The sequence below is a fragment of the Podarcis erhardii genome (genome assembly GCF_964252035.2).
Source record: "Podarcis erhardii genome assembly, chromosome: 2".
Classification (NCBI taxonomy): domain Eukaryota; kingdom Metazoa; phylum Chordata; class Lepidosauria; order Squamata; family Lacertidae; genus Podarcis; species Podarcis erhardii.
Window position 1 is genome coordinate 105533603 of NC_138498.1, and position 17174 is coordinate 105550776.

At 41.9% G+C, this 17174-nt stretch overlaps 1 protein-coding gene across 5 annotated transcripts in view; it reads left to right on the forward strand.

Moving 5' to 3' along the window:
- The first annotated feature begins 1804 nt into the window (after window positions 1-1804).
- CFAP20DC (CFAP20 domain containing) overlaps window positions 1805-17174 on the forward strand; it is a 139034-nt gene continuing 123664 nt past the window's right edge. The window contains exons 1-3 of one of the 5 annotated variants that reach the window (XM_081852662.1): window positions 1805-2260; window positions 14634-14726; window positions 16711-16800. In XM_081852662.1, coding sequence (XP_081708788.1) covers window positions 14706-14726; window positions 16711-16800 — 111 coding nt within the window. In that variant the 5' untranslated portion in view covers window positions 1805-2260; window positions 14634-14705. The remainder of the gene's footprint in view (window positions 2261-14633; window positions 14727-16710; window positions 16801-17174) is intronic. The other 4 variants (XM_081852661.1, XM_081852658.1, XM_081852657.1 and 1 more) reach the window with 4 other exon arrangements.

Consider the following 17174-nt stretch of genomic DNA (forward strand, 5'->3'; position numbering starts at 1 on the left):
GCTGGGCAGAAACCATCCCTATAGGACTTGTAAAAGAGTAGAAGAGTATTTGGAAATGATCCATAATGAATCGGGGTGGGGGATGTTTAAAAGTACTTTCCCCAAAAAACTCAGAGTCCTTTCTGTTGGGGATAACTGAAACTGAAATTCCCAGGTGTTAAAAAAGGTTATTTATGTATGCTACTACTGCGGCCCGTGTTTCGTTAGCCCAAAGATGGAAAACAAACAAGGTCCCAACTAAAGAAGAATGGCAATTTGACAGAATATGCACAACTCTCAGACTTTAACATATAGAAGAGAACAAGAAGAACATACTTTTAAAGAAGACTGGAGAACTTTTATTAAATATATGGGAAATAATTGTGTACAGCTGAAAACTCTGGCAGCATTAAGATAAATTCAACAGTATAAACAACTTTTGATGGATGCCGTAATGGAATACTGAATGGTATAGGTTTTTTGTAAAATGCAGGGAATTATGGTATGTAAAATGAACCATGGAACAAGAAGGGGGGAAGTCATCAATATCTTAAGGATGTAAAATGAGTCTTTAAAATTGTAAAACAGAAAACTTAATAAAATTATATATAAAAAAGAGAAAAAGAAACCACCCCCTTATACACCAACTATAGGTGCTCAGATTCCGGTAGGTAGCCATGTTGGTCTGATGCAGTCGAAATAAAAAAATAAAATAAAAAAATTGTCTAGGAGCACCTTATAGACCAGGCATCCCCAAACTCGTCACTCCAGAGGTTTTTGGGACTACAATTCCCATCATCCCTAGCTATCAGGACCAGTGGTCAGGGATGATGGGAATTGGAGTCCCAAAAACAACTTGAGGGCCAAGTTTGGGGATGCTTGTTATAGCCCAAGTAAGTTTGTTTTGGTATAAGCTTTTGTGTGCATACACACAAATGCTTATACCAAAAAAACTTAGTTGGTCTATAAGGTGCTACTAGACAATTTTTAGAGGGACGTGGGTGGCGCTGTGGGTTAAACCACAGAGCCTAGGACTTGCCAATCAGAAGGTTGGCGGTTCGAATCCCTGCAACGGGGTGAGCTCCCGTTGCTTGGTCCCTGCTCCTGCCCACCTAGCAGTTTGAAAGCACATCAAAGTGCAAGTAGATAAATAGGTACCGCTCCGGCAAGCAGGTAAAGGCGTATCTATGTGCTGCTCTGGTTCGCCAGAAGCGGCTTAGTCATGCTGGCCACATGACCCGGAAGCTGTACGCCGCCAGTAAAGCGAGATGAGCGCCACAACCCCAGAGTCGGTCACGACTGGACCTAATGGTCAGGGGTCCCTTTACCTTTTTAAGCCTCCCATATATACATACAGTACCTCGGGTTACATACACCTCTGCTTACATACGCTTCAGGTTACAGACTCCGCTAACCCAGAAAGAGTACCTCGGGATGAGAGGTACTTTGCTTCAGGATGAGAACAGAAATCGAGCTCCGGCCACGGAGCGGCAGCGGGAGGCCCCATTAGCTAAAGTGGTGCTTTAGGTTAAGAACAGTTTCAGGTTAAGAACAGACCTCCTTAACGAATTAAGTTCTTAACCCGAGGTACCACTGTATGATTGGGAAAAGGAGAGAACCCCTAAACCCTTTTTTTAAAAGAAAAAAAGCACTGGATACAGTATGTATCTTGAGGCCAGATGAGGGAAAGGTTTTCAGCAGTGCTGAGCCCCCTATATATATATATATACGTATTTAACAAGTGCATACAGTTTACAGGGAGGGCTGCCCTGGAACCCTCGCGGAGCGCCCTTCCCAAGCCTCTCGGGTCACCATGGCAACCCCAACGCGAGGCGCCGGCCTGCCAGGGAGCCTGACTGCGGGCGCAAATCTCTCGGCACGACGGAGAGAAAACTAAATACGTTAAGCCATTCTCGCCCTCGCCCTCTCCATGTTGAGGGCGGCGGGCAGAGCGGCGTCCCAAAGCTCAGGAAAGACCTAGGCACCTTTCGAGCGGAGCGCCCGAGGCGGGAGAGAAGGACGCGGACAGGGTCCCTCCTCCTGCGCCCGCCGCCTCAGGGCTCCTCCCGCGCCCGCCGCCATTTTGAGCCGTTGCGGTCGCCTGGCCGGGCGGGAACCGCGCCGCCGTTAGTCCCTTTTCCCTCGCCTTAGTTTGGGGCAGCTGGTTGCTAGGCCCGCATGCCCTCCCCACCGCCACCGCCACCAGCAGCCCTGTTCCGCCTCCGCCTCGGAGGAAAGCCGGCAGGCGCCCCTGCTTCTTCTCCCCTCCTCCGCCTCCCAGGTAAGCGCCCCCTTCTCACGCCCATCTTCTCCAGCCAGGATGTCATCCTAAACACGCCTTTTCCTCAGGAGTAAAACCCCACTGGACTCTGTGGGGCTTATTGCTGCATAGACAGGCGTAGGATGACGTTGCCACCCCCCCCCCCCGGCTCCAGGGCTCCAGGGTTGTTGTTTTTTTGAGTTTTGGTTAGAATGGCACAACCACCTCTTCTTGGTTGAGTTGCAATCAAGTTCATTTTTCTTAGGCTGCACACAAGGGCTGCGCGTCCTTTCGTTGCCCCCTGGCAGAGACACTGCGCCTTTAGCAGCTGTATGGCAGCTAAATCATTTTAGCAGGTCCCCCTCGCTGCAGATGCAGTGGCAGGAACAAGCCCTGTTCTATTACAGCTGCATTTCTGCCAGAAGCACAACGGGTTTTTTTAGCACAATGACAACCCTGTTTAAGATTATGCAAAATCAATTGCAGGTCAGTCTTACACACCTGTTTGCTCCTAAGCAACCCACCAGTATGTACAAGTAGGGGGTTGTTCCCAGGTAAGTGTGTGCTGATGATGACAGCACTGCAGTAGAAAATCACCCTCTAGGAATTATTGTTATCATTACTATTACTATTGCTATTATTAGTAGTAGTATTATTATCAGTGCTATTTTCCTAGAAAAAGAGGTGCCCAAATTCACCATGAACTTGCTCTCTCTTTTAATGGCAATGGCGAGAGGCACCTGAGAGGTGCTGGAACTGAGTTCTGGCTGGGGGGAAAAGCAGATTATTGTATTTATATTTATTTATATCCCACCTTTTCCCTGGACTGGGGCTCTAGGTGGCTAACAGATAAAAATAAAACACAGAGAGGAAAATAACAAAAACCCCATACACAGATAAAATAGAAAAGACTAAAAAGAATGCAACAGGAAGCCCAGTAAGGTGTTGTAAATAATTGCTTTCCCCTCCTTTCAATATATGCTTGTATGCAAAATAGGGTTTCTACTTCAGGCCACTTTACTGAATGTGGTGGCGTCATTTATTTCTGACCCACCTTTTCGGGCCAGCCTTTGCAAGGCTGCTTAACACTGGAACAAATAACTGACCAAAAAACCCCATATAAGATAAAGTTATATTGGGGGGGGGGGGTAGTACTCATATTAGTACAGTGGTACCTCGGGTTACATACGCTTCAGGTTATATACACTTCAGGTTACAGACTCCACTAACCCAGAAATATTACCTCGGGTTAAGAACTTTGCTTCAGGATGAGAACAGAAATTGTGCAGTGGCGGTGTGGCAGCAGAGGGAGGCCCTATTAACTAAAGTGGTGCTTCAGGTTAAGAACAGTTTCAGGTTACGAACAGACCTCCAAGAACGAATTAAGTTCTTAACCCGAGGTACCACTGTAAAAAGGATGGTTGAATAAAAACACGTTTTAGCATTCAAGAGATGGCACTAAGTGGAGTTGGTGGGGGGAATTGCACATGTGTGGAGCCACTATTGGAAAGGTGTTGTAGGGATGGACGAAGGAATGTGCTACTTTTCACTGGTCCACACTGACTGCGAGGATATGACCTTGACATGTGGTGCAAATCATATCTAAACTTAGCTGTTGCTTTAAAAAAATTGACACTGGTTATCACTGCTCACTTTCATGTTCTTATAGTAGCATATTCTACAACCTCCATGCGATTGCATTTGGGGGCATGGGTCCATATAAGAGGAAAAAGGCAAAAAAAAACTGTGCCAGTGAGACTAAGATAATTGTTTTTTCAGATATCTCACATGTAGTCTTGGAGAAAAAGTAATGTAGATTACTGGCGTAGCAACCCCTGCTGACATCTGGTGTGGGGGGTGCGGTGCACATGCATGCTGTGCCATGAGGGCGTGGCATCCCAAGTGGGCAGGGTGCTCCACGCAAGCAAATGTGCCCCTCCTGGACCAGTGCTGCCAGAAAAGCAGCTGCCGGGAGGGTACCCAGAAGGGACACGGCTGGCATGTGCTGGCCTGCAGGATGCCCCAGCCATTGCGTCCTTTCTAGGTGGGTGGCCTGTGGCGCGCCCCACACTGCTTTTTCGGACAGTGCTGAGCCCGCTGGAGGGTGCCCAGGAGGGATAGCGACTCGGGTGCTCTGCAGCCCCAATATAGCCCCACCCCTCTCTTCCTACGCTACTGATGTAGGCTATACAGCAGCAGTGACTAATTTAGGCTCTTCAAGAGTCCTAACTGTTTAAACGATTGTAGCCTTATTCCTTGTTCTAGTACTTGTTTATTTGAAATTAAGTCCCACTGACTTCCAAGCAAGGTACATGGGGCTATAGCCATGTAGCTTACTTGGAATTGAGTCCCAATTGAATTCAGTAGGGCTTATCCCCAAGCATGATCCCTAACTCATCAGAAAGAAAACCCCAAGCTCTCGTCCTCCCTGCTGTTGTGCCTTTTAATAGCACATTGATCTACTAAAATCAGCTGGTGAATCTTCATGTCGTTGTGATAAGCATCATCACCTGCTAATATCTTTATATCAAGCCACTTTTTAAAGAACAGGAGCAATAAAGGAATAGGAGCAAAAGCTATGTAAGCTTGCAGAAGATTACAGCTTTATAGTCCAGTCCAATCCATATACCGTGGAAGTAATCGTATATAGAAAGGGCCAACCAAAATGATTAAGGGGATGGAGCAACTCCCCTATGAGGAAAGGTTAAAACATTTGGAGTGCTTCAGTTTAGAGAAATGATGAGTAAGAGGATACATGCTAGAGGTGTATAAAATTATGCACCATGTGGAGAAAGTGGATAGAGAAATGGTTTTTCCCCTCTTTCAAAACACTAGAACTCGGGGGCATTCAATGAAGCTCAATCTTGGAAGATTCAGGACAGACAAAAGAAAGTACTTCTTCACACAGTGTATAGTTAAACTATGGAAATCACTCTCACACGATGCAGTGATGACCACCAATTTAGATTACTTTAAAAGTGGATTGGACAAATAAGGCTATCAGTGGCTGCTAACCTTGATGGCTTGCCTGTTGTAAGCAGTATGCTTCTGAGTACCAGTTGCTTAAAATCTCAGGAGGGAACAGAGCTCTTGTGCTCAGCTCCTGCTTGTGAGCTTCCTCCACTGTGAGACTGGAATGCTGGAGTATATGAGCCATTGGCCTCATCTTATGTGCATATATAATTGTACCTGCAGGCCTTATTTTTATTTCATTGGATTAAGGTGTGCCTAACGGCGCAATATCTGGCTTCTATCTAGAAGCCATAAGTAAGTGGCTTCTAACTCGCCAGCCTTACACACTGATCATAAATCCATTTACATGGAAGTCAGTCCCACTGTAAACTTTCTTCCATGTTAAGTATACTTAAGATGTCAGCCTTAGTTATGACCTAATATGACTGCAGATATGGAGAACCCCTCTCTCCCACCCCATTTTAAGCTGGTGTTTTCATGCGGCTACATTACGAGAAAAGGCAATGGGGTACAATATTAAAATGTCACTTCACCACACATTCTTTTGTTCTGCATTGTGGCCTGGTGACTTGTTGTAAAGTTGTCATCATATCTACTGTATTATCGCTATGGCGTAAAGTTGTCATTGCTTTATTGGATATGAATGTACGATGTTGGCAGGGTTGATAGGATACCCAAAATAAAAATGGAATTGTAACAATTTCATAACTGCAGTTTAAAATATGAGAACTTGTGGATTTATAAATCCTCAAGAAGTTGCTGCCGTCTTCTACCTTTGATGTTCTTTACTGTTAACAAGGAACTGAATATACAAGGAAGCAAAATACATATAGTCTTGAAAGCCACCTGCTTCATATTCTTCTCATTACTGTTATTACAGTCAGATGTGAAGTCGAGTCCTGCCATGATTTGCAAATATATAATTTTATATTATGGTCACTCTGGTGTGTGATCTACATCAGCAACTGGGTGTGAGTGTTATTTAGAACCCTTAATCAGCTTTTGATACTAGCGGCTGTGATATCCTTCTGAATTCCCATGTTGAATTTTTCTTGTTTTTTCCTGACACTGGCTCTAGAAAGTGATGTTGAGAAGCTACTGTTCCTTCCTTTGAGTACTGGCCTATGAGTTACCACTGAATTCCATCTTGTCACCAATGCTATTTAGCATCTCCATAAAATGCCTGGGGTAGTTAGTCCAGGGTTTTGGAGTGTGGTGTCATAAAATATATAGGTAGTGCCTAGCTTCTTTTTCATCAGATGCTAGGGAGGCAGTTGAAACTCCAAATTAGTGTTTAGAGGCTATGGTGAGCAGGATGTGACTGAGACTTAATCAAAATAAGACAGGTACTTTTGGTTAACAGGAAAGCCAACCCAGGAATATATTCCTATCCTGTGTACCCTGACTGTGGTTCTTGTTCCATGCCTTTAACCAGGCAGTATACATTTGCTATTGTATACATATTAGTTTACAAATAATGTACATATATTGATACATTATACCTTATGAAACAAGATGTTATGATGGAACCAAGAAACATTAGTTGTTAAGAGAGGCAGCAGTCAATAATGCAAAGAAAACTGTCAATTCATTGTTGTGTGAGGCTTTGCTCACTCTTATCATAGATCTGTGACGTAAATGTGCAAATGAAATAGTACTTTCCCTCAAATACAAATGCACAGAGGATTCCATTAAAATTTATTTTGTCCTACATAGAGGCTTGCTTGTAACATTTTTTGTTATTTGCTGTAAGTTACTAGAGAAGACTAACACATTACTTTATTTTCTGTATGAGGATTGGTAGCTAAAGCAGGAATGCAATAATAATTTGTCTTTAGTGTTATGCTTATATTATGTAATACCAAATGGGAATACTTATGCTACTAACACTAAGTGGGGGCATTTATAATGCTCTAAACATAATTATGCAGTATACATATTTCCCAATTTATTTCCATAGTGCAGGGTAAAATACTATATAAACAGAATAATAATTCCACTGTATTTTGTTCTATTAAAATTAGGGATGCCATCTGATGAAATAATTCTAGTCAATAAAGCACCTAACTTTTAACTACACAATCAATTAAATTTAAGCAAATGTGCATATGACCAGAATCTCAATGTAAATGCCTCTTTTTTTTGAGATAGTGAAACATAAAATTGCTTGCATCTTAAATAAAACTCATCATTCATTGGCATGGCTCTCATATAATGGTAAATCAAACAAACTAGAGTTTATAGTACCAGGAATTAGCAAACATGCTAGTGCATGTTACTGAAGTCATGCCTGCTCCCCCTTGCCTTGCCATGCCAGGAGGGAGCACTGGCATGGTGTTATGTGCAAACTAGTTCTCATGACCCTTTCTCTCTAAACAAAGCACAAGAAAAAGCCAAGAACAGATATGGAATACAGGCCTGATTAACTTTGGCTCACTGTTCTGTGCAAAGCAGGCCATTGCCTTATTTATTGCAGCAGAGGACCACAAAAAAGGTAAACTTGTTTACCTTCAACTCACAGGCCTGCCAGATCAATTAATCAACTAAGTTAATGTTGATTAACAATGTAGTTCTGTGCATGCTTACACAGAAGTAAGTTCCATAGTGTCCACTGGGGCTTACTCCCAAGTAAGTGTATTTCCTCAATTACTTTGACTACTAAAATGAGTAATATTTCTTGAAAAGTCATCTTTTTCTAAAAAGGGCCTATGATCCAGAAAGAACACAGGGATTTGCTTTGATGAAGTCTATGTCACCTTGAATTTTAATGCCTCCAGCCTTTAGCATATTTTTCAAATAAATTGGCAGCTTATGACATCTTTATAGGATGCAATAAAGTAGCCATTCTCTCATTTTTCAGCCATGGATCAAAATTCTTATTATTTTTCTGCCCTAAAAGCATGTACTTTTAGCACAGCATATCGGCCCAACTGGGGATACAGAACCTGCAGTGCTATCGTTAATGACAGATTAACGGAACAGTGTTTAAAGCTATGTCCCACTGAAAGACATTTTTATTTTCTGAAATTTAGACCACCAGACATTATTCATAGTCCAACTATCTGTATGTAAACATTTTGATTATTGGCTCCATAATGCTTCTAACACTAAAAACAGAGAATATTCCCAGGAATCTCTTATTACTTTTACCACAGACCCTGCTTTTATCCTTATTGCACATGTTTGGCTCCCCCAAGCACACACTATTTACTCCTAATGCCTGTTTTTCTGCCCCTTTATGTAGACAGCGAACAATCTGTTATGCAGTTTGTATTCATATCAATTAATTCCTCCTCATCTTTCTTCAAAATGTAATTTAGTTAAGACCAATAGAACTTTACATCTCCGTTTAAGTTTAGTCATTTTTGTGGGGAGGGCAGATACAGATAACCATGAGGGGTTGTTTAAAAGATGTGTTTGAAGACCAGATCCTTCAGTAATACTCATACGTCTTGCTACTATTATTATGGCCATCAAATTAGGCCTTTTCATTTTATAATAAGACCATACAGTGGTGCCCTGCAAGACGAATGCCTCGCAAGACGAAAAACTCGCTAGACGAAAGAGTTTTCCGTCTTTTGAGGTGCTTCGCAAGACGAATTTCCCTATGGGCTTGCTTTGCAAGACAAAACGTCTTCCGAGTTCTTGCGAGTTTTTCCCCTCCCCCCCTTTTTCTAAGCCGCTAATAGCGCTAATCCGCTAAGCCGCTAATAGCCGTGCTTCGCAAGACGAAAAAACCGCAAGACGAAGAGACTCGCGGAACGAATTAATTTCGTCTTGCGAGGCACCACTGTAGTTTTCTTATTCAGTCAACAACTAGCGCCTACAACAAAATGTTTCAGTGTACTGTATAGTACTTCTGTTTGATGTTGCATTCAGCCAGATGTACTGTCATGAACTGGCAGGATTTTGGGGAGGAGGAAGAGGATCCTGATGAGGGGTGCAGCTGAGAGTGGGTCACACACGAGCAAGCTGGGGATGGGGAAGGAGAGGTTGTTGTAGACAATACTCAGAGGGTGACATGAGGGGGCAGGGGCTAGTGCACAGGAAGCCGAGTAGCAGGACCCCTCGCCAAAGCCTGAGAGGTCCCCACAAACACGGCAGGTCCTAAGACGTTGGGAACAGCAGGTGGGGCACTCAAGGAAGGAGAGGCAGGCCAGGGCCTGCAGCCTAGTTCACTAGCTGGCCAGGTGGGGAAGGAGGCATGTGATTCCTTAGCTGGGCCAAGGTCACATGCCTCATCAAGCCCAGGTACTGCAATCAGCAGGCACAGTAAAAGAAGGCAGCAGAGCTGAGGTACTGTGGCTGCTCAGCTGCCCATGTTGAAGGACCTTGCCTGGAATTCTCCTTGGACCTTCACGGGTTTCTACTTCGACTGCTGAACTTGGCTTACTGACCCCTAGACTGCATTTCCTGATCTTTGGACTTGGCTTGCATGGATTGGCTTCTAGACTTGGAACTTTGTCGTATGGATTCACTTCGGGACTTGGAACTTTGCCTAGGCACACTGTTGGCCAGGGGATCAGGACACATGATACTACCTTCATGGTACTCTTATTACCCCTCCTACCCAGTTTCCCCTTTCCCCCTCTCTGCTCATAGCAGTCAGCATTCCATCACTACTGAGCATGCTCAGGCCTCATTAGGATGTTCTTGGAGTTTTTACTCCCTTATGATTCGCGCCCACCTACACTCAATATTTTCTGTACTTCTGTAAACCTTGGGCTTTTCCTAAGCCTGCTAATACCTCCTTCTAGTGTATGGTTGGTGCTGTTTGGGCTATAGAGAAGATTCACGCTCACCTCTGAACTTTGGAAACACAGCGAATGGTGATTAGCAGCTTTGGAAGTTGTCTTACATTAAGTCAAGCAATTTGTGCATCAAGCCCAGTATTATCCATTTTGACTTGTAAAAGTACTAATGGTGGATTGGAAAACAATGATTACTGGTTGGTTTGTTTGTTTGTTTGTTTGTTTGTTTTAAGCTAAGGAATGTATAGTAAATTTCAGGTTACTGAAACCACTCCATCTTGAACTTTAGTTTATGCAACTTATGCGCTACTACTAACATCTCCCTGGAGCATACTTTTCCAAAATCAAGTATTTAACAGAAAGGGTCTCTGTCCCTAAAGTCACTGCACATTTCCTGAGAAGGCGCACCCAGGGATCCTGGCCACAGTTTTATTCATATATATTGATATTATTTCAGTATCATAGGCCTTAAAACAGTGTTGATTTATGTGAAGCTGAGACACAACAGAGGCAACAGTTTATCACATATGAAGGGTCATAGCATCTTTCAGACAAATGAATTCTACATATTGAATATTTAAAACTAAGTCTATCAAAATGACATACCATATATTACCTCAAAATACAAGCTAACATAATAGATGGTCTTAGTAGGGGTGTATTAATGTTCTTTATTGGCTATCATTGTTTCAATATCAAAGCAAAGTAAAAGTAATAATCTTTACAGAGAACTTCAGAAAGACAAAATAACACATGACACTGTTCATCAATTTAAATGCATGTCCTATCAGTTTTTAATACATTGCGGGTTTGTGTTGCATGCATAATTTTGGAATGGGATCTGGTCGAGGATTTAGATGTTCTGTTTGCCATGTTCATGATACAAACTGAAGAAGATGAAATTGCTCATCCTTCTGATGCATGGCATTCTGGCTGCCTAGATGAGATAGGAACTACTATTACTCTTTAGGACTGTTACACTTTAGGAAAGGCTAGTAGCTGTTCAATATTTGCTCATCTGCTTGCAACACTATCCTAATACCCACGCCTATACAACATTGGGTTTTGTAATAGAGACAGTTAGTATGCACTATTGGAGCTATTTGAGTTGCTGTAGCGAGTCTTACATTATTATTGTTAGCTCCACATAAAGTATTTATTTGCAGTTGAAAAATGAATACAAAACCTCTATTACTAGAATGCATATATAAATACAGTGGTACCTCGGGTTAAGTACTTAATTCATTCCGGAGGTCCATTCTTAACCTGAAACTGTTCTTAACCTGAAGCACCACTTTAGCTAATGGGGCCTGCTGCTACTGCTGCGCCACCAGAGAACGATTTCTGTTCTCATCCTGAAGCAAAGTTCTTAACCCGAGGTACTATTTCTGGGTTAGCAGAGTCTGTAATCTGAAGCATATGTAACCCGAGGTACCACTGTAATAAGAGCACACATGGATCAAGACAGATGCCCATCCAGTCCAGTACCCTATTCACAGTGGTTAGCCATATGTCTATGGGAAGCCAACAAGCAGGACCTGAGCACTACAGTTCCTTCCCCACTTGTGATTCCCAGCACTGGTATTTAAAGGCATTCTGCCTCCAACAGTTGAGGTACAACATAGGGCTATGAATAGCTCCAGCCATCATGGCTGTTCTCCATTAGTTTGTCTTATCTTTTAAAGCCCTCCAACTGCATGACCTGTAATTTCCTGAATTCTGTGTTTAAAATGGGCACTTTCTACACCTCAGGCATGAACGCTGATACTAGGGGAAAGTCACATAGTTTTGTAGATTAGCAATTTCACTTGGAAGTTCTTTAGAAACTCGTGGATAGATGTCATTTACCCCTGGTGATTTGTCATTTTTTAATTTGACAATAAGGCCTAGAATGTCTCTTACCACTATTTGCCTCTGTTCTTCACACTCTCTTCCAGTGAAAGTTAGTTTAGGAACAAGGATCTGCCCTACAGCTTCCACTGTGAAGACGGATGCAAATAATTCAGCTACTCTGCAATCTTATTTTCCTCCTTTAGCACACCCTTGACTCCTTTGTCATCTGTAAATCCAACCACCATCCTAGCTGGTCTCCTGCTACTGGTGTATTTAATTTTTTTGTTGTGGACCTTTATATTTTAGCAATGTGCTCTTTGAATTTTTCACACACACTCCATCTCTTATTGTCTGCTTGCAGGGGATGCGGGTGGCACTGTGATCTAAACTGCTGAGTCTCTTGAGCTTGCTGATCAGAAGGTCGGCGGTTCGAATCTGCATGATGGGGTCAGCTCCTGTTGCTCTGTCCCAGCTTCTGCCAACCTAGCAGTTTGAAAGTATACCAGTGCAAGTAGATAAATAGGTACCGCTGCGGCGGGAAGGTAAACAGCGTTTCTGTGCACTCTGGCTTCCATCATGGTGTCCCGTATATATGGTGGTATATAAATAATAAATAAATAATAAGTGGTTTAGTCATGCTGGCCACATGACTCTGAAAGCTGTCTGTGGACCAACGCTTGCTCCCTTGGCCTGAAAAGCAGGATGAGCATCACACCCCATAGTTACCTTTGACTGGACCTAACCAGGGGTCCTTTACCTTTTTACTGTCTGCATTTCTTTTACCAAACTTCATATTTTGTTTTGCTTTCTTCATCAGGACAAGGCTTCCATTTTCTAAAGTAGGCCTTCTTGCTTGCAATAGCTTCCATGTTGACAACATTCACAAGCAGTGAATCCCAGACTAAAATTGTTGGCTAGTGGCAGTTGTGAAAGCATCTTTATGGCTGGAGTATACGGGAGGATTTTTTTTCCACCAAGAAGTGTGATCGTCAAAGAAAAATATGTACAAGTAAAAGCTGCAGTGTTGACACTGAGATATGTTTGCTTTCCTTTACTAATAAGAATGCCTTATTTTAAATGTAAGGCACTACCAGACTTTTATTTAAAGAGCAAAGAAATTTTGCAGTGCTGTTTAACCACATGTTAAAATTTAATTCATGCTGTCAATTTAGTAAAGCAATTTAAAGTAATTACTAGATAATACATTTGCTTTTTATATAAATGTCTTAAACTTTTAGAAAACTGATATCTGCCTTGGGTAGCAGATGTGATGAAGTGTACATCAAAGTCCTGGTAATAGACACTGTTGAATCAGTAACATAAAAATATGTACACTAGATTATGATCATAGCACGACTGCTTTGAGATATTTTTCTTTTTAAAGCTCAGTTTTATCTCCCAAATGTAATAGCGAGTATTTTTAATGCACTAGCTAAAGAGGAGGTCATTGTTAATTTCTAAGGTATGGTAGACTTTTATTTCAGAAAGTATCACAAAATAGTTAATGTTAAAAGGAAGAAAATGGTACAGACACCATTTTATGGAAAATTGTTCTATCAAAGTAACTACCAGTGCTGTAGAGAAGCCATGCTAAGGCCTGATTTTCACATTCATGTATATTGCTTGATTTCTCTACACTTGATGACTTGGATACTTAACAACTGATAACTAGATGTTGGAGCCATTTCTATTGAAAGGCCTTGCATTTGAAGTAAATGTCAGGTTATTCTTTCTGCAGTGTTCATTCTGCAGTGTTCAGTGATGATTCATTCATTCGTGCAGGTCATCACTCCAAGTCACACTTATCAAGTGATGGGCAAGGCATTTAATAATCAGGACCAAGCTGTAGCCTTTCGTGTGAATAGGCTAAATCCCAGTGCTCCTAAATTCCAAGGTACTTCCTTGACTCAAGTGCAGATGCTCCAGCTGAAGTTGCTCATAGAAAACAGCAAGAGCGAAGTTTTTGATAAATGTGCAAGAAGCATCGCCATCAGTTTGATCTTTTGAGCTCTATATGATATGGGCAGCACAAGCTTGCCCTACTGGGCAGCAAAGGGAATTGGGCCTTTTGATAGTTTCATTCTAATTCATTGGTCTGCAGTTGGTGTACTGGAGCCCAGTAAAGTGTTGTGGTCTGATCCAAGGTGCGCTGCAACAAAAGTCATACTACCATAGAAATATATGGTTAAAAAGTAAGATATAGATCCCCAAGAGCATTTTTGGGTTCAAGATGGGTTCTACTTCAGAAAAAGTTGAAGACTACCGTTCTAATACCCCAAAGGGTCAAGTTCCTTCGTCTGTCGCCTAATAATAATAATAATAATAATAATAATAATAATAATAATTTTATTATTTATACCCTGCCCATCTGGCTGAGTTTCCCCAGCCGCTTTAGGTGGCTTCCAGTACATATAAAAACATAATCAAACATCAAACATTAAAAACTACCCAATACAGATGTCTTCAGTAGCCTGCTACTACCCTATCCCCAAGATAGACCATTGAACTACAGACCCCATGATCCTCAGTGGAAAAAGATGCTGGCATATTTATGTGAGGATGTTGCACTACAATTGCTTGAATATTTGTCAGGATTGATTGATTGATTGATTGATTGATTGATTGATGTCTAAGGTTGGATATTTGTCCTGTAAACAGAGAAAGCTGAACTAGCTAGCAAGCACAGCCAGAACCAAGAAGGTGGTCCAGAGTAAAACACACTTCTTTTGCTTCAGATATTATGGGATACTAACTAGTGCTAGGCAGTATTTCAAACTGTTTGCTATTTTAGTAAAGCTTTTGTGGAATTTCATGTAATGTTTTTTCTTTATTTCTAGTGACTTCTAGAAGCATCCCATTGCTCACTGGTGTATTGAAATAATTGTTCCAGCTGTGAAATTGCTGTCAGGATGTTCAAAAATGAATATCAGGTAAAACAGAAATGTTTATTCGTTAACTTTTACACAAACCTATAAACAAACCTAAAAAAAGAGCAAAATATTGAAAACGTTAGTTTGAGCTTTTAGTCTGAGCTTTTTTTTAAGCTCAGTGATTGATGTTCATTTCTGTTTTATAACAGTCTAGATCTTCTTTGAAAACTTGACCAGGAGTCCACAAACCTTTTCTGGCTTTGATAGTTAGTCAGTTTCTAATCATTCCCAGCCCATAAAGCTATATATACAATTATTCCTTTAAAGTGCATTTGAAGCACATTTTCCCTTAATGAATTCTGCTTCTTCTAGCTAAGATCCTGCTCCAGCCCACAAGCAGAATATGAGAGCAATAGGAGTCTCCCCACTTGTTTTGCTTGACAGCAGATGTTCAGAAGCATACCATTAATTTGTCTAATCCCTTTTAAAGCCATTCAAGTTGGGTGGCAATCGCATGGCCGTGAATTCCAGAGGTTTTTTTGAGTGTTTATTTGCAATGTTTTTAAATACCGTATTTTTCGTCCCATAGGACGCTCCGTCCCATAGGACGCACCTAGCTTTTGGGGGGGGGGGAATAAAGGAAAAAACCAGGTCGGGGAACAGCGGTATGGCAGCACTGCGCCTCCCAGCTGTCCCCCGAGCTTGTGGGGCTGGCCGATGTCTGCCCGGCGCGCGGGGCGCTCTGCTTCAGGGTGGCCCACGAGCCGGGCGGCAGGCTGCTATCCGCAGCGTGGGGAGCCCTGCAAGAACTCCCGTGGGCTCCCCAGGCTTGCTGATAGCTTCCTGAAGCCTGGAGAGCGAGAGGGGTCGGTGCGCACTGACCCCTCTCGCTCTCCAGGCTTCAGCAAAAGCCTGCATTCGCCCCATAGGATGCACACAGATTTCCCCTTCATTTTTGGAGGGGAAAAATGCATCCTATAGGGCAAAAATACAGTACTTGTTTTTAACTTTTTAATACAGAATGTTAATATTTTATTTTATATTTTTGTAAACTGCTAGGAAGTTTTGTTGCAATGAAGTGGTATATCACACACACACACACAGAGACACACTCCTTTTGTCTGTCTTGAATCTTTCCTAATTCAATTTCATTGGATAACCTTCGTTTTTAGTATTATGAAAGGGGGAATAAAACTGTTCATATTCCTCACAGAATGCACAATTTTATACGTTCTTGTTCCAGACTAAGATGAGGCAAAAGTTTATTTATTACCAGCTCTTTACCATAATCATACAACAATAAAATATATAATAAAACAAAGCAGGAAAAGAAAACAAGGAAAGTGTAAAAACAGTTAAAAACAAGACTTCTTACTTGGTCAGTCATCACCAAATCAGACCCCATTTGTTCATATTTGAATTGAGGATTTTTCCTCAATGTGCACCACATTATACTTCTTCAAGCTGAGCAGCATTACCCATTTTACTGCTTATTCACCCAGTTTGTAGATACAGTGGTACCTTGGGTTACAAACACCTCGGGTTACAAATACCTCAGGTTACAGACTCTGCTAACCCGGAAATAGTACCTTGGGTTAAGAACTTTACTTCAGGATGAGAACAGAAATCAGGCGGTGGTGGCAGCAGGAGGCCCCATTAGCTAAAGTGGTACCTCAGGTTAAGAACAGTTTCAGGTTAAGAATGGACCTCCGGAATGAATTAAGTTCGTAACCAGAGGTACCACTGTACTCTTTTGGAGCTCCTTGCAATCCCTTGTTGTCACCCTGGATAATTTGGTGTCATCAGCAAAAGTACATCTTCTCCCATATAGGGGGCAGCTGGTGCACCAGCATTAGCAGATAAAAAGCACTTCTAATCACCACTGCCACCTGGACATCTGGGTGAATCACTCTTATTACTCTTGGTATTTATATCTGGAATTGGTTTCAAATGGATACCCTTATGATTAAATTATTGAGCAATGGGGTGAAAGAAAGCACAAGTGATACCACACTGGACAGGTCATTGTTTGCTTTTCTTACAGGGTGGCCCATTTGTTGAAATCTTCAGTGCTCAAGGCAAGAACCCTGGAATGAAATGGAAGGTTTCTGGCAGTCCTTCGGTAATTGGGAAGGTATATCTCATGCAGGAATGATAAGACCTTGGTATATAAACTACAGAAAATGTACATGAAACTTAACATTAGAAAGTAATAAGGGCTTTGACCTGACTGTGGAAGAGTTGTCACTTTCACTTCTTTTACTGTGACAAAAATAAATGACCACGGAAGTTAGCACTTCGTACAACTAAAAAATTCTAATGGCAGCAGGCTTAGAATAGCTTTTTTTTTATTACTGCTGGTCTAGTCCAGTCTTTTCCTGGCATGAAAATAGTGATGAGGAAAGGTTCACCGGCTTAAATTCTGCATGTTGGGTTTTTTTCACAAAGGCAGAGAAGGAGGGAACTAACAAAATAGCAACAACAACAATTTTATTTATACCCTGCCTA